At 43.6% G+C, this 22,770-nt stretch overlaps 1 protein-coding gene across 1 annotated transcript in view; it reads right to left on the bottom strand.

Moving 5' to 3' along the window:
• Positions 1-329: 329 nt before the first annotated feature.
• Positions 330-22,770, bottom strand: part of DAB1 (DAB adaptor protein 1) — a 1,468,439-nt gene continuing 1,445,998 nt past the window's right edge. Inside the window, exons 18-20 of the mRNA XM_070786460.1 lie at positions 20,733-21,281; positions 17,013-17,140; positions 330-3,705 (exon numbers count right to left, since the gene is read on the bottom strand). Coding sequence (XP_070642561.1) covers positions 3,661-3,705; positions 17,013-17,140; positions 20,733-21,281 — 722 coding nt within the window. The 3' untranslated portion in view covers positions 330-3,660. The remainder of the gene's footprint in view (positions 3,706-17,012; positions 17,141-20,732; positions 21,282-22,770) is intronic.

The raw sequence follows: 22,770 nt of genomic DNA, 5'->3' as shown, positions 1-22,770 counted from the left end.
TTAGCAGGTTTCATGTTTTATTTTTTATATTTTTTAGAAGAAGATACAAATCCATAGGCTAAGTCCTGGGGTCTTTCCAAACTTCTAAAGTTCCACGCTAAGTGTGGTCTGAACACCGCACCTACACAGGCTGTGCTTTTTCTGACAACAGCCTCCTCATTCCTCACTGTGATTTTCCAAGCAGAGCCAGTACCTGAATTGAACTTAAGACAAACTGACCTAACTCCTCAATGGAGCTTTCTTTTTCTGGTCCTGTGCCAGGAAAACAGGCCTTCACCTGGTCCAATGGAATCTCCAGTAGAAGCTTATGGAATAAAACCAGGCTAAGGTGTTGTTCTCAAACATGTTTATTTGTAACAGTTTTACATGGTGTGTTACAGAAATTAATGGAAAATTTCTAAAAATTTTGCTGTTCTGTTGAATGCATTGTACATAAAGTTAAAAATAACGTGTCCATATATGTTAACAAACTGTCATCTGAGGTAAAGTTAAAGTAGGTTTAGAAATGTACTGCAACAGTCATTTTCTCTTTCTCATCTTTATTAAAAAAATATGTGTCAGAACACAGAAATTGAAATGAACCAAACCCACAGAGTAAACTTTTTTTTTTTTTTTGAAGAAGGTGCCCGGTACATTACATGACGGGGATTCAGTAGACACAGGGATGAGTACGAATTATCAAAAACGTCTCGAGGCATGTAAAGAGAGCTATGGGGAATGGGAACAGAATGACAGGTGGTGTTTCCCTGGTTTCAAAATTTAAAGTGACAAATTTCGTGCTAGTGAAGGATGAGGAATTAACAGTTGTACACGTGGATTTTCTATCAGTCTAACTGGAACTGTGCACACTCCCCATGGCCTTTTGGTACCTGCACCTCAGCTCTCATTTGGAAATCTCACTGTTTTCCTGGGATAGGATACGGTGGTTCTGAGTTCCCCAAACAGTGCTTATTAGACAGCAGAATTCAGCCAATGATAACATGGATGGCAGTTTAAAATCTTGACTTTATTTCCCTCACTTTAGTGTATTACAGGGGCCATTTTAAGTTCAGAGCCAGCTACATTTTCACCCACACTCAACGAATGATGACAAATCCACTGGGCTGTCACTTTCCACTACGAGATGAGCTCCAGAGGGTGTACCTCAAACAGCCCCATCGGCCGGAGTTCACTTTGAATGTGTCAGAAGCAACCCGCAGAATCAGTGGAAGGGTGTGATACTGCAAGACAAACTCAAGACAACCATATTGAGGGAGAAGATAGCACCACTGGTTCAGAATCAGAATCACAGACAACAGAGCAATTTAAGTTACTTCCCTGTGGGAACTGCCTATCTCATCAAATCCCCAGAAAACGCAATTGAACTTGTCTCAGGACAACTCTCATGGTTATCACACCTCTCCCATTTTCCCCTTCACATGGAAGGATCAGCTCATCCAAAGTATGCACATTCCTGGAGAAGTCATGTCAACCAAAATGTGACAGCTACAGAGGACGGTAATGGCCCTTTTCAGCTCTCGAGTTCTTCGGACCTTCCATGTCCATCTATTCTGCAATGCACATTTGCCAGTTAACTGGAAAACATTTCGATTCCAGTGACCTGACGGTGTAAAACATAGGCTTCAAACAGTAACAATTACCTTGACTTCTCAAAATTTCCCTTGGTCACCAAAGTATACCTTCTTCCAAATCATTTTAGTTTCTGTTGATACGAAGTATCAAAGTACACAGGCTGATGGCAGTCAATCATATCAAGGTAAATTCTACTTTCAAATTTTAAAACCAAGTAAGGATAATCACCCCCACCCCCAATCCAATTCATCCCATGATTCTTTAAAGTTTTCTTCTTAGTGTTAAACCATTCAATTCAACGTACTGTAACTGCATAGGAACATCAGGAAAACACAGTTGACCTGTAGAACAATATTCTCTGTAGGGCAAAAATATATAGATTCTTTATGAAAATCATGTGCTAAACATACGAACCAAACACTGCACTTTTTGTCTCATAAATGTAAAAAAAGGAAGCTTAAATTCTTCTGTTTCACGTACAAACAGTCCAGTGATGTCTACAGGGTCGGTGGGAGTGGACATGTGGGAGGGAGTTTCAGAATCTGAAGGACAGGCCTTCAGAGCGTGAACTATTTCTTGTTTTACACAGAGGGTCGTACTCTCGCAGAAAGACTTAGATGAGAGGCTGGAGTCACGTGCTCCCTTCCTGATCACTAGCTGCTGATTGGCTGACTGCTCCTGACAGTGGTCCCTGAACTCCAGCTTCCTACCATAGGCTCCGGAGTAGTTTCCGGAAAGTGAGCCCCACCTATCAAGTCTGTCACATTCTGCACTCAATCTGCTACCTTCTCTACAGTGTAATGGCATTATTAAAAAAGCATTTTCATTAACATTTATATTTACAAAAAAAAAAAACACAAACGGGCAATTTTTTTTTTTCATTAGAACTCCTTAAAGCCATTTCCCTTAAATATTTAAAGAGTTTAATGGTAAGGTTTTTTTTTTTTTTTAAGTTATAAAATAAAAATCCCATTTGAATTTTCTGATGTACAAAAAGAGATAGAGATGAACCATTGTGACCACAGAATCAGTTTGTTACTCTGAATATTCATGTCACCACTGTTCCGTTAGCAAGTTGACTTTTTAAAATCCCAAACCACATTACCAGGATTGTACCAGAAGTATTTGGCAAATGACTTTTCTTTGAAATGGCACATGGAGAAGACACTTGTCTGCATAGCATCACAGCAGCAAGATATCGGAAAAATAAAAAATCTCATTTTATTGGACTTAAAGAGTTTAGAGCTTCTGAGGAAATCAGATGTACTTTTCATCTTTCTCATCAATGGGATTCGATGTCCTTTTCTACTCACAGAGTGAAGGTTAAACCACAATCTGTCTTTCTTCACCGGGATGCAGAAGAGCTTAAAGGGTTGTTTTGGCAACATTCTTAATCAAAAAGAATCATCAGCCACTTATTTGTCTTGTGATGATTTCAAGTGAATTCATTTCATATAGGGTTTTTTCTTTTTTCCCAATTGAATTTCTTAATCAATATCTTAAAAAAAGTCAAAAGCAATACAAAAATTTGTACACTCATTAACTTCAAACATGACAAAGAAAGGAAAGGGGAAAAAATGGCAGACCAGGCCTTGTGGAGCATTGTAATTATACCATCCTATGGGAAAAGGCATACGAATGAGCATCTTGTGGTGACAGAGACCTTACATTCGCCTAAATGACGTCAGTGCCAACCCTGATGTACCTCTCTGAGGCCTGTCACTCCAAATCAGATGTCTTTACAGTGGTCAGCAGGTTGAGAAATAAAAAGAGAATTAGGGTTTCACATACTGGGTCATCTTAAACCCACGCTAAGAGAGCCTGGAACATTTGTTGGGTGAGCACTTGCTTGATTTGTGATTTGATGCTGGGTATGGTTTTTTATACTTCGGTGAGTTTGTTTTTGTGCTGCCATAGACCTCTGCCAGTGGTTGCCAAAACCTCTTAGTTCCCTCTTCCAAAGGAGTTCCATTGGGCAATCGTGAATTTCTTCGTGGGATGACGTGAGGTGAAAAAATACAAGAGAGCCTGTCGCGATGCTGATTTCCATGCCAGTCTTGAAGCACCCGCCACAAGCCCGCACTGATGCTATTTCTTACATCTGTTGATCTGTGCATAGAGAGGCTCCGGCTCCTACGGACAGAGGGACAAAATGAGACCCGCTCTTTTCCTGATAGGGTTTTCTAAGACAGCTTGGGAAGGAGGGTTTGGAATTAGAACAGAAAGATGACAGTTTATGATGAATGATCTTAGGTTATTTTGGGATTATTCAGTCATGGTGCATGTCATTTTGGCATCCTTTTTTATCCTTAAGAAGAACAACTCACCCAGTTGTGCCCTTGGTTTTCAAGCTGAGCCTGTTAGGGAAATCACAGGGTCTAGCAGACAGAGCTGGACCAGCTGTGTGATATGGACAAGACACTTTTACTTTCTGAGCCTTAGTTTCCCCAACCATGAAATGGGAATAATTCCATTTACCCTACAGGGTTCTTGTGAGAATTAGAGAGAATATATATAAAGCCTCTAGCATAGTGTTTGGCAGGAATGTTCAAGAAAATAAGCAGTAGAAAAGGCTCTTCAGAACATGGTAACAATGCTCATACATCAAGTCAATGTTTTTCCAAGGCTGTTTTATGAACGTCCACTCGAGACTGCTGAAATTCTGTCTCAAGCTGCTCTTTGGTTTCTGCAAGCAGTGATGACTGGGCGTGCTTTAGAGCGAGAGAACAGCAACCACGCCATTAGCTCTTAGTTAAAAGCTTCTAGGGCTTGTTTCCATCCACTCCTGCTGCAGTTTCAGGTTGGGTCAGGCACTTGCCTGCAACCCTGGGGCTGTCTTAAGATATACACAAGGTTTTCACCAATATATGACACAGCAAAAATTCAATCCAAATGCAGATGGGAAATGGCGTTTGGCCTCGTTGAAATCACTTCAGACTTCAGTTCATACTGAAATGGACCAGGGTGCACTGGCCAAACAGATCAGGTCAATATATTGGTATGAACATGCACAGTCCCTTCTGTTAAAGTTGACTTCCATGCTGTCACTCTCAGATATTTGTACCAGAATTAAATGGACACAATGACATCTTAATTCCGCCATATTCTGTATATTAGCCTGCCTCCTGCTATGTGGGTATAGATTCTTTTCAACTGCTTCTTTTCTTGAACCAACAGATGGAACTGGCATTCTGTAGCTCTACCATGTGTCTGACACCATGCTACGTATTTTCAAGTACATTGTCTTCTGAATGTAGTGATTAAGGCAGTGATTTATCTCTTTTGCAAATGAGAAACCAAGCACAGAGAAGTTAAGTAATTTGACCATGGTCACATGGCTAGTAAGTTACATGGGACTTGAGACTTAAAAGTAAGTTCCAGTGCTTTTTCTCATTTATTACAATAGCTGCCATTAAATAACAACAATAACAAACCCCACAACAAACAAGCAAAAAGTCTTCCAGCTATGGTGTTGTACAGTGTTTTGGAATTTATATAAAATACCTTTATGTTTTATTGGGTTGGCCAAAAAATTCATCTGTAACATCTTATGAGAAACTTGAGTGAACTTTTTGGCCATCCCAATATTTTACCTGCCTAACCATGCCAGGAGTGGCTTTTATTCTTTCCATCTTCATTTTGCAGGTAAAAACTGAAAATCAAAGAGGTTGTGTGAACTCAAAGTCATTGTGCTGCCTCTCATAGATTTAATATGTTGTATTGCTTGCTTTTATTGTAAAGTGGGGATGGGCAAGAAGATGGAATGTGAAGCCCAATGAAGAGAGCTTTTGCTTCCCCAGAATCACAAGATTACTTAGTAACCAGGCTGTAAATAGAATCCAGGACTCCTGAGATCAAGTCCAGCATATTTTCTTCTAGAGCTCATCATCTCTGTGTTCTTCCAGGAACAAGGAGCTTCCTACTCTTGGAGGCACCCAGTTGTGTAATAGAACAGTTTGTCGGTTGGAAACCTGCATGGTTTCCAACCATGGGACTTCATACTGTCCTTGAAAAGGTTAAAAAAAAAAAAGTATAATCTTCCAAATATCTGATGACATACAGTAGGAAAGCTTATTCTTCCATGCCCGACTTCCGAGTTACCACCTGTGCATTCTGTCTGCCATTTTACACACAGAATTAGCATAGTGGGTGCTCAATGAAGGTCTGTTGAATGAATGTGAATGTCTAGGATACAGTTTCTACTTTTTTCACTGTTCTGATCCCTTTGCCCTAAACACACTCTCCCCTGGCTTTATCCTTTCAGCATCAAATTCTGAGCAAAAGCTACAGCAAGATGATTTATTAAGCACCTAATTTATTCTCTGCCAATGTCTTGAAATGTTTCAGATACTTGTGGTAAGCCTAACCATGGAATTTTTCTGTGTGTTTGTGTTCTGGGGTGGAGTGAGTGGAGCAAGGCGGAGGGGTAAAGTAGTGAAGTACCACTAGTGGGAAACAACACCGCCTTGTGCTCTGCTGGGCCACAGAATGCAGCTTCCTCTTTCCTGGGTAGACTTTCTCAGCTCACTCGGCTTTTTGGAGGCCCTAAGAAGTCAGGCTGCCTTGATCCCACCCTACCATTTGCTTTATTCTAATTTTGGAAACTAATTTATTCAACTGAGAATGACACCTAAAAACAGAAGAAGACAGCAGGCTCAGACAGGGTAATTAATGCCACACTGCATTAAGTTTCTGCAGCTGAGATAAATATTCACACATCTCCTGCTTGCCGGAGTTTAGCTTCAAATACCCATCACAACAGCGGTAACGACTGCAGTCAACTCTCAATTATCCCCACTAATGAAGGGGAGCACTGGTGTGGAAAACCCCAAGCAGCAGATAATCCCAAAGTCTGACACTCTGATGCATTATACGTTTTGGAAATAGCTTTACCTTCCTTGTTACAGAATCTTAAGACTGTCAAGAGCTAGAGGGGAACTAAGAAATCATTTGATCCAGAAATTTCTGACCTGACTTCTGGCAAGGTCACCATGGGGTCTTTAGGCTATTTTTTGACATTCCAAAAAGCCTAAATGGAATCACACATTAACACAGCACATTTTTGATATCTGTTGTTTTCTTTTGTCAGATCTGACCGTATCTCTCTGCCCTGCTTCAAATCCTTCAAAGTCTCCTCATTACCCACAGGGTAAGGTCAAAGTTCCTTCACTGGGCACATAAGACCTATTAGTCTCATAGACCATTAGAACTAATAAATGCCCCTTTCCAGACCATGAATCAAAAGTCACCCTTCTGGTCACATATATCATGCTTTAAAAACAAAAAAAAATTCTTCATGCTTCTGTCAGAATGATCTTTCTGCAAAGGATTTGGTCATACCAGTTTCCTGATTGAAACAACCCTCCAGGCTCCTTAAGTCCCCAGGGACAATGCAGACACCCCACCCTCATCCCCCCACCGGAATGACCCATGAGGCCCTTCCAATGTGGCTCCCTTTCCCATTGGCTTCATCTACTTCCACTCTCTTTTAGGTCACACTTCCGCTTTGTTCTTCTGGTCCCCTTGAAAGCCAAAGTGTTAGTCTCTCAGTTATGTCCAACTCTTTGCCACCCCTTGCACTGTAGCCCGCCAGGCTCCTCTGTCCATGGAATTTTCCAGGCAAGAATACTGCAGTCGGTTGCCATTCCCTTCTCCAGGGGATCTTCCCGACCCAGGGACCAAACCTGGTCTCCTGCATTGTAGGCAGATTCTTTACCCGTCTGAGCCACCAGTGAAGCCCCTCGTCCCCCTGACACGATAAGATTCCCACCCCTGAGACTCTGCTTAGACAGTTTCTTCCACTTTGGGGACCTCTCCTTGTCCCACACCTATAGGTTCATACTTTTGAGCCAGCCCAAATAGAAGGGCTTCTTGGACTGTGCAGGTGACGCAGACCACTCTGCTCCTGGACTCCAGCAGTGCCCTGCAGAGACCCACATCTACACTGCCATCACATTTCCTCCTAGTGCTGTCTACACAGTGAGCTCTGCTGTACCTTGCACGTCAGTGTCCCACATTCTGAGCACAAGCTTGGAACCTGGCAGGCACACCTACTTACAACATAGAGCGTGAGGATGTAAATGAGTGAATGGAAAGTTGCTTCTCTTACTGCTGCTGCTGCTAAGTCGGTTCAGTCGTGTCCGACTCTGTGCGACCCCATAGACGGCAGCCCACCAGGCTCCCCCATCCCTGGGATTCTCCAGGCAAGAACACTGGAGTGGGTTGCCATTTCCTTCTCCAATGCATGAAAGTGAAAAGTGAAAGTGAAGTCGCTTAGTCGTGTCGACTCTTAGCGACCCCATGGACTGTAGCCCACCAGCCTCCTCCATCCATGGGATTTTCCAGGTAAGGGTACTGGAGTGGGGTGCCGTTGCCTTCTCTTACTAGGAATGGGCAAATACTTATGAACCTTAATAAGCTCACTTGTGAATCTGGCATATTAATAACCTTTGTTTCTAGAGGACAACAAAGTAGATAGAAACCATGCAGTAAAGATGAAAACAAATCAACTCTCTAGCCTTTGACGTAAGTTGAATACCCTATGTTCTGGGAGATGCAGTGAAAGAGTATATGCACACTGATGTGAAATCGGGCAGATCCAGGCTGGTATTCTTACTACCAACTGTCTGTGGTACACAGGCACTGTGGGAACACACTTGCACTTGAGCAAGTTTGATTTATTGCTCATTGCAATGAGCGGAACCAAGGGCAAGTCTGGAAGAAGTGATTAGAAAGGGCTTCCTATGGGGTTAAGCTTAAACATATTAGATGTTTAGGGGGAGGGTCTCTCTTGGTTAGGTGCTTTCAGGAAGCATGATTATCTTAATAATTCTTACCTGGGAGGCAGGACGCACAGAGTAAGACTAAGGCTAGGAACGAATAATGTTTGGTCATTTTTGGAGCTTGGACGATGTTCATGGCAGCCATGGCTACTGAGAAGTCTTGAATGGGCCTTGACCCACCACGGTGCCTTGTCTGACGCTCATCTGTGAAACTGTTTACATGCAATAGAATACCAAGTGCCCAGCTGTGAGGGCTGGGCTGGCTCCTGGCTGTCATGTGATGTTCTCTTTCCACTGTCACCTACTTAGTAACCTTACAACTCCATGCAGGTTGCTTAACCCTTCTGGGTATCGGTTTTCTCATCTGTAAAATGAGGCTAGAAGTCCTCACTGAGGATTGAAGGAGAAAACACACATTGAGCACACAGTCTGGCACAGAGAAATTACTCCCAAAACGGTAAGGCTTCTTCTATCTGGGTGAGTGATTCTATCCTTCCTTTATAGAAGATGGTTTTCAGCCTAAAAATCACTGGCAGGTGGCTTTAATAATTCCATCTCCTTCATTGACACTTCTTCATATCGTAACTGGGCTGTTAAGAGACCTAATAATGGCACAGGATCTGTCCCGGGAAACTATGTGGAAAGAATGCAGAGTACATTTAAAGGGCTTGGCTGCAGGGCCCTGTGGATAGCAGAGACTTCCGTGTGTCTGCAGACGGCTTTAAGTATGAGGTATGAGCTCATGCCGAACAACCAAGCAGAATCACAGAATGAAGAGTATTAATAGACTATATATTTACAGAAACCAAATTAGAGTCTATAGAGGGCTTTTCTTGATCACAGCCATGGTCTCGTTTGGACATCACAGAGTCTGTACCCTGGGAGTTCCTAGCTCCTTTTACAGGAAGAAGCAGGGCTCCCTAGAGTTTGGTGACTGGCCCAAGGTCACTCAGCCAGCACAGGGCAGAATGGGGATATAATCACCTTTGTTACATTTTTAGTTTTTTTTATTGCAGTAAAGTATTTGGAGCAAAGCATTTGCCATTTTGATCATTTTTAAGCATATAATTCACAGACATTCATTATTAAATCTCTTTCTTTACCCCAAATAGACCCATTAGGCAGTGACTTCCTAGTCCCCTTGACCCCTAACTCCTAGTAACTAGTCTCTCGTCTACTTTTCCATCTCTATGAATTTACCTATTTCTTATTTTTAAATCAACTTCACTGAGGTGTAATTTGCATGCAATGAAATGTTCCCATTTTAAGTGTACAGTTTCATAAACTGTGACAAATACATACGCTTATCTGGGCCTCCCCAGAGCCATCAAGATGTAGAGCATTTCCTCACCCTACAAACTGCCCCCATGTCCTGCTCAGTCAGCCCCTCATTCCATTGTGGCCACACTGATCTGCTTTTGACCACTGTAGGTTAGATTTGTTTTCTCGAGCGTTTCATGTAAACACACCCAGGTCTTTACTAAGCCCACTGTCCTCTCCACTGCCATGTGATCCCTTTTGTAAAATGTCAAAGCAAGAAGGGCTCTCAGTCTGACAGTTCCTTTCCGGCAGGAAGAAATGAAGGCCTCCGGATGTGAGGGGTGTTTTACCAAAAGTCCACAGGAAACAGTGGAGAGCCAGGAGGGGCAGCCCAGGGTCTGGACTCCCCTTTCGTGCATATTCCCCTCCCTACCTCTTCCCAGCCATTTGGCTTGAAGTACAAAGGTACATAGTTTTCAATCCCACATTTTCATGAGCCCCTTTGGAAAGCCACTTCAATTGTGCTTATGACTTCACTTTAAATTTACTGTGTTTTGGGGAAGCTTGGCCACGTTAAGCAAAGTTTGGTTCAAAACAGATGATGAGTGGGGAAAAGACGCGGCATGCTGAGAAAGGTGGTCTTGGACGTGAGGTCACGCGCCATGCAATCTGGTTACTGAGCAAGCCTGTTATCTGCCCCATCCTGGGCGCCTGGGGAGTGAGAGCCACGCTGAGCCAAGCTGGGGGTCAGACTGCAGCTGGGAGGTGAGCCAAAGCTTGAGGCCCTCAGCATCGCCCTGCTTAGGCAGCAACTTCAGCCTCGGGGTCTTTAAAGCCCCAACACTGGGGCCTACCTCAGTAAGCCTACCACAGGGTCTTACATTTCCTAGCTTGGCAAAGTGAAAAGGGGGATGGTAACCATGGAATAAAACTAAGGTGGAAAGAACTCAAAGTGCCATCTAAATCCATGAAAAATGTTTAGAGCCACAATGACTCCCGCAATCTTCCTAACTACCTGTATGAACTGAAGCATGCATTTCACCTGGGTTTTTTCATCTCTATAATGGGGCTTGTAAAACCAATATCATGGTCCTGCATGTAACATGTAATAAATGAGCTCATATGACATAAAGAATTTTAACAAGTGGCAGGAGTCTTCCTTTCTTTTTTTATTCAAAGAAAAGGGAAAATGACAAAGCTTTCTGACTACTTTCAGCCTGAAAATCTGGCTTTTAGGATAGGAAAGCCTTCAAAACAAAGGATGGATATAATGGTAATACCTTAGAGACTGAAGTTGCTGCCAAATGCACTTGCTTCCAGGGGCTTCACGGTGCCAAAACCCACTTGGTGAACACAGGTGCACAATTTGAGTTCCCAGGAAGTCCACACTCATTCTGATCAACTCTGCACTTCCCCAGTAAGACGAATGACGGGCACAAGTAATCTGCTTTGCATGTTGACATCACTTTTTTTTTTAACTTGTCCTGTAGCAGATGAGGGCACTGAGGTTGCTGATGCCTGTTCTCTGCCAAAAGCAAATGGGCCTGTTCTGAGTAGGCTCCTGGTGGTCAGGAGAGGGTCCTACATCTCACATGGAGAGTCACCGGAACAACTAAAGAAGTCACTGCATTTCAGGGACTTCTGGCCTTTCCTTCATTAGGTGGGAATAAGGACAACCTGGGAGAAGGCTGCTGTTGGAAGACACTTTTTAAGGATTGGGTCTTCCATGCTCTAGCTGGGTGACACTGGACAAGTTAGAAGTCCTAGAATGTAAGAGCTAGAAGGGCCTGAGTAACTGCTTTTCTGAAGAGAAGACCAAAGGCCAGAAATGAAGCCATATGCCTCACATCACAAGCAATTAAGTCAAACAGAGGCTGCTAAAACCCAGGTGTCCTGGTCTTGGTTGAGTGCTCTTAAGTTCTCTAATCAGGGTCTAGAGTCAAATCCTAGCCTCCTTACATGTGATTCTTGTGATTTCAACAAGTTATTAACCTCTCTACCTTACCTGCCATATTTGTGAAACAGGAATAATAAAAATACTTAAGAGTGTCTCCCTGAGGATTGAACTAGGTGATGTTTAATGAAAGCGCTATAAACACACTGCTGATTTTTAAAGTTATCTCATTAGTAGTAGTGAGTGCAAGGTTACTTGCATTACCTTCTGCAGGGTGATTCTAGAAACAATGAGCATGATCTAGCTCAGCTCAGCAAAGGACAGCCCACCAGCCCATTTTAGTGACTGCCAGTTCTTCTGTAAATAAAGTCTTACTGGAACTCACCACACCCAGTCCTTATGCAGTCTTTTGCTGTTTTCCTAATACAACACTAGAACAGATTAGCTGTGACAGAGACCCGGATAGCCCACAAAGCATACATTGTTCACAGAGTGTTTGCTGAACTCAGGTCTAAATGATCAGTGGATTCTAGCTCTGCCCACTACTCTAGGGGCTGAAAATCATGCTGAAATCTCCATCTCTGGGCCTTTGTCCTCCAGAGTCTCATGTTCAGCAGTCTACCAGCATCTGAACTTAGAAGTTCAAAGGAACCTCAAGAACACTTGTTCCCAATGTAAACTTGCCTTTTTCTCTGCTCAAGCCTGCTGCTCTGTGTTCTTAGCATAGTTCCTGGCCCCGCCTCGATCCCCAACAGGCAGGCATCCGGCGAGTCTCCTAGTGCAGGCCTCTTCTTCCTCTCTTCCCACTTCCCTTCAGCCTTAACCTCCTCCTGATTCCATCTTTTCCTGTCCCTGGGCATCAAGCCTACGTCTCTAACCTGGCTACCGCTGCCCTCAGCCAGGCTTTCCCATCTCCTGCCTGGACCAGGCTGGCTTGGACTAGCTTCAGAGCACCACTATGCTCATGGAAAGAAGTGGTTATTTTCCATTTCTGTGGTTCTCTGTTTTAAGGCTTTTTGCTATGTGATTCTATTTAAATAGAATAATAGTAATAATAATGCCAAATATGTACTATTTTACTTTCAAAGCTTATAAAGCACTCATACTCATGATATCTTCGGATCCTAGGAGAGCCTGAGGAGGGAGCTGTTGTCATGATTCATTTTCATCTATGTGTGAGAAGTGGGGTTCCAGGGGTTAGCTAAGGTCCCACCTAAGATCATGTGCTTACGAACTATAATTCAGACCCAAGTCCCCTGACTCTAGGCATCTGTTTGCACTCTCTCCTTTTTTTTTTTTTTTCCCAAATCTCTCTCCCAAAGCGTCTAAAGTTCTGCTTTTCTTTCCCTTGAACACTAAAAAATCCATCAGGTTATATTTTATGTGTCTTGGGTTCCCACTATGAAGATTGGTCTTAAAAAAAAAATGACAGTGACTTATTATTTATGGCAATATCTATTGTTACTAAGGGAGACAGACCAAACAATTCTCCATTGTTACAGATGCTACTTTGACTTGACAGCTGGGGAAGTCTGATAGGCAGTTTATTTACTTAGCTATTTAACCAAATAAATGTTTTCATTTTTCTTTCATCTCCTCAAAAGCTAACATTTCGCCCTTAAAATTGCTCCAGCAACACATCAGTGGAGTATAAATTACCTGCCATTCCCACACCAGCCATTATAATATTACTTGGGTTCTTTTTTTGCGCCCTTGTTGACCCAGTCTTTTACAGACACGTGATTCTCCCAGATGGGAGGGTAGGGGAAAACATGAAATAATTGAAGATATTCTCCCTTATTGCTAAAACAGAAATGCTGTTTGAGATTGGCCCCAAAGCGTCCACCTGCAACGATTGAGGCCGTCTGTTTCCTCTTACGAGGGTGTGATATGGTTTTAACTTATCAACAGATGTCACCCCTACCTACTCAGAATTGTGCGGGCATTGCTAATAAAAAGCAGCTGGTGATAATGGTTGCAACGGTGATAAGGCTGAGACTCCTGCTTCCCAACTGCATGGAGGCAGAGGGGAAAATAGAGCTGTGGACATAACTTGCCCTGCATGGTGTATCCTTTCTCCAAATGCCTGGAAAGGCGCTAAGAAATTGCAGCCAGTAAATTTCCGGTTGGGTGGATGGCTGAATGGAATGGAGACAGAAAGATCAAATGTGGCTTGTGCTGTATTGAAGGACAGGCCCAGAAGCCCCATTTGGACTTCCGTCATGGGTGTCTTGGGAGCTTCCCTTGTAGCTCAGTTGGTAAAGAATCTGCCTGCAATGCAGGAGACCTGGGTTTGATTCCCGGGTTGGGAAGATCCCTTGGAGAAGGACATGGCAACCCATTCCAGCATTCTTGCCTGGAGAATCCCATGGACAGAGCAATCTAGCAGGCTACAGGCCATGGGGTCGCAAGAGTCGGACACGACTTAGCGACTGAACCACCACCACCATCACTACATGGGTGTCTTAGCAAGGCTAAGGCTACGTGGGATGTGTCAGCAAGGCTGGCATTGGCCTCTTGGCATGTGACCCTTGATAGGCCATTGTGAAATTGCCAGACTAAGCTTTCAAAGGGAGAAAACTGCTTCATTACAGCCCAGCCCTCCTTTGGAGCTGGGAACTACTTATTATGATTTACATGTGAATTTAAGATAAGGCTGCTCTGTTTGGAGAAGTGAGAGTTGGCCCCTGAGGCCCTAAAAGGGGTCATTCTGATTAAGGGGCAGGGTGAGCCACAGAACTAGGAAACAGGGTTTTTCTTTTTCTCCCAAAGCTCTTTTAAGGCATATTGAAAATTAATTACCTGCAAATACAAAGTACAAAGCAAAACCTCCCAGGCAATGGCCTGGGTCCTTACGGTGGAATGTATTCAACACAAGGGCTAAATGTATAAAATCCAAGGGACTGGTGAACCATGTTTATTGAGCACATGTGATGACGGTTTGGGGTGGTGGTGGTGTTGGTGATGGCAACTAACAGCTTGGCTACTTTCCGTGTGTCAGATGTGGTGTTAAGAATTCCAGACATATCACTTAGTCCAAACAATAACCTCATGAGGAAGACTATTTTTATCCTTGTCTTTCTAAATAAGATAGGGAATTGTTATGACATCTCATCAGGGTCACATAGCTCATCAGTGCTAGTGCCAGGTTCTGAATTCACTCTTATTCCAGAACCCAGATTTTTAAGCTGAGTACTGAGTGTCTGTCTCTACGTGCCATCTCAGTTAAGGTAATGGATACACCAGGCCCTGCCAGCAGATAAGCACACCAAGACGCAACAGCAAGTATGGTTCTTGCCCAAGATTTCCTGCTATTAGGTAGCTGAGCTAGAATTTGAACTCAGGTTCCAAATTCTGAGCTCTTCCCACAAGACTGTGCCACATCCATTCACAACTCGGCCCTGGCCTGGGGTTCTAGACAGAGCATCAAACACAACACGGCAGGCTGAAGCCCCACAAAACAGCTTGCACAACCATCTCAAGCAGAACAGACTCGTAACGATGAGGGTGTGAGGCATCGATCTGCAAATGCTGTCCGTCATCTCTGTTGTCTAGAAGTTCAGTTTTAGGATTAGACGTTAGCTGTTATGCTGACAAATGGCTCTTGTCACCCCTACTTCATCACATTTTTCAAGGCAAGGGTGAGCATGTGAAACAGAACTATGAAAAGGGTGGGATAACCTGCTGGGGCATCTTCCCAAGGTGTCCACCCATCTTCTCCACCTTCTGCCTTTCCTGGAACATCGACTCTGTCTATTATCACAAGCCCCCCACATAGCTTTGTAAGACTACATTTTTAGTCGGGTGTTTGCATGGCACGATGGTATTCTCGTGTGCTATATACGGCACTGAGGTGAATGAAATGTGGCAGAATGTATGGTATGTGAGATTCTCTAATCATAAAATCTATGAACAAAATGCACTTTGAAAATACTCTATGAGCTTTCAATAACCATCAAAATAACTTATACACAAATGGCAACTGATTCCAAGGTAGCCTCAGAGTCCATTTATGAACAGTGAAAACTATTTACCATTTTAATGGTTCTGACCATGCTACTCAGGCCTAAAAACGGAGCTCTGCCAGTTAGGGCCTTGTGGTCCTAGGCGTTTATGGAAAACTAGAAAAGCATCTGAAAATTGAAGACATTTGTCAAGGAGTGACCTTAGAAATCATGTCTGGGTAACAAGCGGGTACTTCTGTCTCCTGGGAAAGTTGGCTTCATCAGCCCCTCTTTCTTTCCATCAAATCAGATGTATTGAAATTCAAGTGCCTAAACCCACTTCTAGTAAATGTAAGTACACCTCTCTCGAAGTTGCTGCTGATGGAGTCTGAAGTGGTTTGGTGGCAAACCACCGGCTGTCACACAGGTGCAAACAGCAGAGCCTCAGAAGCGAATGCCACACGTCTTTTAATTCCATTTTCACAGTTCTGAATTCCACTTTCATGTCAGAAAGGGTGCAGGGCCTCTTTTGGCCAGACAGAACAGGCTACCACGATCTCACATCTCTATCAATTTTATTTCAAGCACTGATTGTTTTGTTTCTTAGTCTGCCTTCTTGAAGTGTGTTTGGTTGGTGATTTTTTTTTTTCTCTTTTTTTTAGATCTGTGGAGTGTAGGCAAATTCTGTGACACACCGCTGAAGGGGTCTAAGCATCTGGACCACATCTCACTGAGAAAGAATGTGTGCATCTCAGAATGTTGATGCTTTCAGACACTGAATCCACATTAAAGCAGCTCTGACCATGCCTCACCACCCCTCCCCAACTCAGAACATATCGGTAATAAAATAGTATGACCATTCCCCACTCCTCACCTTTACCCCTACTCCCAATACATGTCAAAGGTCATGCATCCATGAGGATAAACAAGGTGGAAAACAGACACCAGGCAAGGCGAGATGATGCAAACGTCAGGGATACGCTCAGGCCAGGATGATGGTGCGAACATCAGGGATGCGACTTCAGAGGCAATGAACAAGCAAAAGGGAGAGCAATGGCTTAAGGGTGGGAGATCAAAAGGACAGATACCTACCCAGACCTGTGCTATCTAGCTACCGGCCTGTGGACTTATATTATCACCACTGGGCTCCCCACTGGGCTCACCAAAGGGATCACTGTTGGATGAGGCCTGTGACCCATCAGGCTAGAACACAAGAAGATAACACTTTTTTTTTTCTTTTCAGTAATTTAAAATATAAGACAGCTGGGTACATTTTCATGCACACATATCACCCATTATTTTAAAGAAGGCAGCACTCCATTGAGAGGATGCCACTTCTGCAAATGCGAGAATTTGCAACAATGTAATGAAAGGATAGCAGTTTTCAGCTGCTCATTTGAACATAAAAAAAACCCCTTTAGTTACCCCTTAGAACCTGAGTCTGAGTCAGCATTCTTTTCTACATAGGCGTCCTCATGCATTGTTCATTTTAGATACAGAAATCTTAAATGGAAAAAAAAAAAAAAACAAAAAAAAACTCAGAACACACTGGTCACTTACAGCTTCTTGCTCTTCACTTTTGCTGGGACTCTCAAAGCCCTCTTCAAAGATGTCATCGGCAGTCGGATCACTGGCATGGGATGCAGATGACTTGGATGGAGAGCTCTGTCTAGGGGCTGGGGTTGGAGCTACATGGAGACCATGCAAAAAGAGAAAACATCCTAAGTGTCCAGAGGCAACTGTTTCTACCCCCCGGAAATCCCAGGGATCTGGTTATGTTTGAGTCAAATCCCAGGACACCTCTTCCCATCACAAGTCAAATCAGTTGAACAGTTTAATCTCTCTTCTCTATTTATCCTGTCCTCTCACATACTTGACAGTCAGGAGGAGCTGGTCCACAGGGATGGGTGAGGCAATGGTCCTCAAGGGATGTTCCCTGGACTGGTAGCATCAGTCACATTTGGGGACTTGTTGGTAATACACATTCTTGGACCCTACCCTCGACACACCTGCTGAATCAGAAACTCCATGTTTCCACAGACTCATGTTGAGACCCACTGGACTATAGTTTTCTTTCTTTCTCTTTCTTAATTTCATACAATTATTTCAAGAAGAATAAACAGAGATGAGGACAGTGTGACATTTATTGGATGCCTTCCATGTATCAGAGGCCATCAAATTTCACAGGTAATATCTGTGATCCTCATAAAGCCATTTTGAGGTAGGGGTTCTCCAATTTTACAGATAAGGACAGTGAAGGTTGCTAAATTGCTCAAGGTCTCAGACTTGGCAAGAGGTGGAAACAGGCTTTGTATCCTGGCACGAAGGTGTTGTCTGATAAACCTGTGTGAATGAGAGTGTCTCAGTGATCTGGGGAAATGGACATGGCTGAAGGCAACTTCACAGCTGATGCTTTTTTCCTCACTCCATAAGGATCTGCGTTTTCTGTCCTGACCTTCCCACAATTTCCTTGTCTTCTTTATTCCAGAGGTTTATAATAAATATGCCACTGGAAACCACTTTCCTTTCCATAATTTCTAACTTGGCATGGAAAATCCTCCTCACTGGCTCAGCCCCAAGGTAGGGGGAGGAGGAGGAGACTTGATTTACTAGTTGAACTTCAAAAGCCATTGATAAGGTCTCCCTGCCATTACTTCCCAGAATTTACAAATCTGGCTGCTCATCAGATAGTGAGTGATTATAAAACTTAGTGAGTTGCTTCTGTAACTCTAACGTCTTTAGAATGACGTTATTCACTGCGTGTCCGTGAGCTGGACACGGGGCTGGGCACTTTGCATTCATCACGCCCTCTAATATAAACACTGCAGGTGTTATTGTACCTGCTGTCTTCTTCTGATGGAGAAACTGCCACTCAAAGCGATGAAGTGCCTTTCTCAGAGTTAACACAACTGTGAGGAAGCAGGAGCCCCGGGAGTTAGCACAAACCTGATACTGCTCAGCCCCACTGCGCTTTTCTGTTTCTATCTGAGGATCACTTTTGGTTCTTCTCCACCCAAAACATCTGAAAGGTGATGCTGACGGACAGAGGATATAAAGATCGGCTGCACTCATTTTCTTTAAAACACAGGATTCTTTTTAATTAAAAGGAAGTAGGTTTAAAGAGATAGTTTATGTGAAAACACCTTGATATGCAGCACACACTTAATATTTATTAGTGAAATTGGATTCCAAAGTGACTTTGATGTGGTTTTTTACTAAAGGCTGAGAATCTGACCAAGCCATCAATACTGAGAGGTATACTGCTCATACTTACTGGATGTAATCAGTGGGATGCAAAACTGTTTGTTTATGTAAGTGTTTAACCTTTAGAAGGTTTTATAGAATACCTGTATACTCTAAAACAGTAGTTCTCAATCTGGGACAGTTTTACTCCCAAAGGGACATTTGGCATTATCAAGAGTCATTTTTTGTCATCAAGGCTAGGGGAAGAGGATGTGACTACTGGGCATCCAGTGGGTAGATGCCAAGGATGCTGCTAAACATCTGCAATCCACAGGACAACCACCCACAATGAAGAATTATCTGGCCCCAAGTCTCAGTAGTGCCGAGGATACCAAGCCCTGCTCTGAAACACAGGAGTTACTAAGTGGCTTTTGTTTTGTTCATTTTCCTTCATTCTCTACAACCTTCCAAAATACCTCCATGTGCCAGATACCACAGGAGCATCAAAAAAAGTGTAGCGACACGAGGATGACTAAGACATATTCCCTGTCCTCAGAGAATTTACACTTCCCTCTTTTATATGTAGCTAGCACACCAGCCCCTTGAAAGAGAGACATTTGCTTTCAAAAGATGCTTGCTTATTTATGCATGGTTGTCATTTCTTCAGCGTTTCATTTTTTTTAAATTCATGATTCTTCATTGAAACCCTGTGAGTTGGAGTAAATAGAGATGCCCCCACCATGTAGATCATACGGCCTGAGAAGAAGTAGGCTCTTTATACCCATAGAAGAGGTTCATTTTCAGAGCAGCATCCTGGACCTGGCTGGAGTGACATTATCTAATTGTGTTAACATCTTAAATTCTTTAACAATTCACGGTATTTGCTAAGCAGTGATCCGCATCATCTGACAGTAATGAAAATGCCAACCTCGCTGTGCCATGAGCCTTTTCCTCCCCCTTATCAACTGTTAAGGCACAGGCTGGATCACCAGGCACCTTCCTGGGTTGGTGTCGAGCTGGCATCAGTGTACCCCAGTGTATCTGGATTCTGTTTGGCTGCACGGTATTGGTTTGCCAGAGGCTGGCAGTAGAAAGGTGAGTTGGGGGAGAATCACGGAATGCCACAGACAGGACAAGGCACACAGCTATCGAAGCCAGCTCACTTATCCTACCCAAGACACAAGGAAGGTTACAAGAAGCACACACTTGCCCAAAGATACAGCTTGGGGTAGAGAAGGCAGGATTAGAACCTCAGGCCAGGACTCTGCGTGAATCCACTGGATGTGCCATAACAATGATGATAAAAATACTTGCTACTCTGTGAGGGTTGTGATGTTTTAGTACCTGTACCACTGAATGCTTTTTATGATCCTTAGCCTGAGATAGTTGAGGAAACTGAGGCACAAAGAAATAAAATGACTTGCTCATTGGCACAAAACTAAGACGTAATCAAGCTGCTCTCTGGATTCCTAGTCCAGAGTGTTCTGCTACAACCACTAATTTGTTTTTCCCTTTGACTACGTGAAGCTTTGAGCCACATTCTGGCTGCTACTCTACCTGTTGTGGGAGGCTTTACAACTGCACTATCTCTGGCCTGCCTTTTCTTCTGATCTTAATTTTCTAATTTTTTTATCCTTGTTCCTAAAAAAATTTAAATGCACGTACTCCATTCAGTTTTAGTTCAATAAACCATACCCAAAACTATGTATCAGAGCTGGGATATACATACATGAACACACGAAGGAGCGAATGAACAAAAACAGAAAAAGCGGGTGACATACTAGAAAAATAACAGGCTTGTATTCAGTTCTACCCTTCTGTCTATTTTCTTTGTCTTTGAATCTCATTTTCATTATCTGTCAAACAGGTCTAACAAAACTTGCCATAAGCATTGTTAGAGTATGGAAATAACACATATAAAGCATGGAGAAGGTACATATAATTGGCATCTAATAATGGGAGGCTATTGTTAGTGGTAGTAATAGTAGTGATATAAACAAAGAGGCCTGTTGACTGCAACTGAGGTGGTTTCTCTGACAGCAGAAACAAGGCATCAGTTGTTCTCAGGGGTTTATGTCTCCAGAGAAGGACACTCACGTGAGTTGGTCGATGGCGTGGTAGAAGTCACAGGTGTCAAGTTCAACTGGGAGATGTCAAAGTCATCACAGTCATCCGTATCCTGTGCCACCCCGACTTTGTTGAAGTAACTGGAGAAGGCCTCTGAGGTGCAGGTGAGGGAGGGCTGGTCGGGTTTGCGGGAGGGCACAGGTGGAGGCTGGGCCATCTGGAAATCCTTAAACATTTCTTTTCCCATTTTCTGCCTGGGCTTGTCGGTCTGTGGACTTGACCTGGTGGAGTCACCCGTGGCTGGGATGGTTGCAAGGGGAGTGAGGGGACCTTGGAACATGGCAGCTGGCAAAGGCATAACAGTTTGTGTGGGCATGAAGGCGGCTGGCGGAAACTGCCCGGCCACAGCGGGCCAGGGCTGCTGAGCGGCAGGGAAGAGACCCGGCTGGCCCCATGCGATGGGCTGAGCCCCCGGCATCACCTGAGCGACTGGCGGCTGAGCACCCATGGCGATCTGCTGTTGGACAAGGGGCTGCTGGCCCCAGAAGGATGGGAGGACGGCGCCCATAGCAACATAACCTGCAGGCGTGAAAAAGAAGAGTCAGGAGCCCTGGGCAAGAAGCATTCAGGGAGTCAAGTGATTGGCAGAAAGGTATCAAGTGACTACTCAGTCTCAGGCTGTGTGCTAGGTTGCAAAGGGGAGTATAACAGAAGTCCCTGCTCTCCCGGGGTCTGCCTTCTACAGTTGTGATCAGGAAAACTGCTCTAAGGAGATGACTTGTAAGTAGAAACTAGAATGCAGTGAGGGAGCAAGCCAGGCAGGCATTTGGGGGTACTAATAATAATGGTATAGTTCTTAGAGTAGTTACAGTCTTATCATTCTTAAAGGTTTCTGACATCATACAGCTCAGGAACCAGTGTGCTCAGTGGGAAGGGCAGAGTGCTGGAAACAGGCACATCTGGGTTTGAATCTTGCTTCCCCTTCTTGCTAGAATGAGGGCATCCCCATTGCTTCTGCTAAGAGTCAAGCTCTTTGTTGTAAAATCAGGCTACATCTTCCTTCTCCACATCAAAACCGTGTGCAACATGATTGAGACCAAGGTTGAAACTCAGACTGCCACTTCTTATCTGTGGAATCTGGGGAGAGCTTAAGAAGGTCTCTAAGCCTCTCCTTATCTGCAAAATGGGCAGAAAATACCTTTTGCCTCGTTGGGTTAAAGACTGAGATTATACATTTAAGATATAGAGAACTGTGGCTGACATAAAATGAATATTGAGTAAATGTTAACCATTAGTATGATTTGAATCACAGCCTATAAAATTACTTAACACCTTCCTTGATATGTAAAAAACAGGCAATAAAACGTAGTTCTAGGTATTATTATATATTATTGTTATACCAATCTTAGAGATTAAAAAATGTAGCTTAGTAATCTATTTAGGAATACCACATACCGTGGCACAGATGGGTCACTGCAAAACTCCAGGGAGGGTACTCACTTACGTTACCATAATTTTTTGCTACAGTGAGATATAATCGTTTTAAAAGGAGTACAGTGATACTCTATACCATAATAACAGAATCAACACAATTTCCACTTATTAAGTGCTTACAACATGTTAGGTATAGCATTAGGTGCTTCACATCTTCACAAAATCCCTGCAGGTATCATTATCTCCATTTTAGGGAGAAGGTGATTGGTGCTCAGAGAGGAAAAGTAATTCGCACAGGGTCACACAGTGGACATTAAGCTGAAATCAGGGTCTGAACTGAGGCTATCTGTCCCCAGAACCAGCATTCTCTCCACTGCCCCCTACTACCTCGCCCAGATGGCCAAGACTGACTTCTGATCTTAGGAGAGTCCATAAAGTTAGTCCAACCATCAGATATTTTAGCTTACTGTGGGCCTGGAGGAGACTCCCATGTCCTTCCAGGGGTTCCCGCCCTTCTCAGGGTGCAATCAAGCCCAGGAGACAGACGGCCAGTGTAGGCAGAGTAGAGGATGAAGACTGATCTCTCAGAATAAGCATTTTTATGGCCACCAGAAGGAATTTGCAGGTACAGAAC

This window comes from Bos indicus, chromosome 3, assembly GCF_029378745.1.
Source record: "Bos indicus isolate NIAB-ARS_2022 breed Sahiwal x Tharparkar chromosome 3, NIAB-ARS_B.indTharparkar_mat_pri_1.0, whole genome shotgun sequence".
NCBI classification, from domain to species: Eukaryota; Metazoa; Chordata; class Mammalia; order Artiodactyla; family Bovidae; genus Bos; species Bos indicus.
Note: the sequence above shows the minus strand (reverse complement) of the source record. Positions and strands in the feature narration are given on the sequence as shown.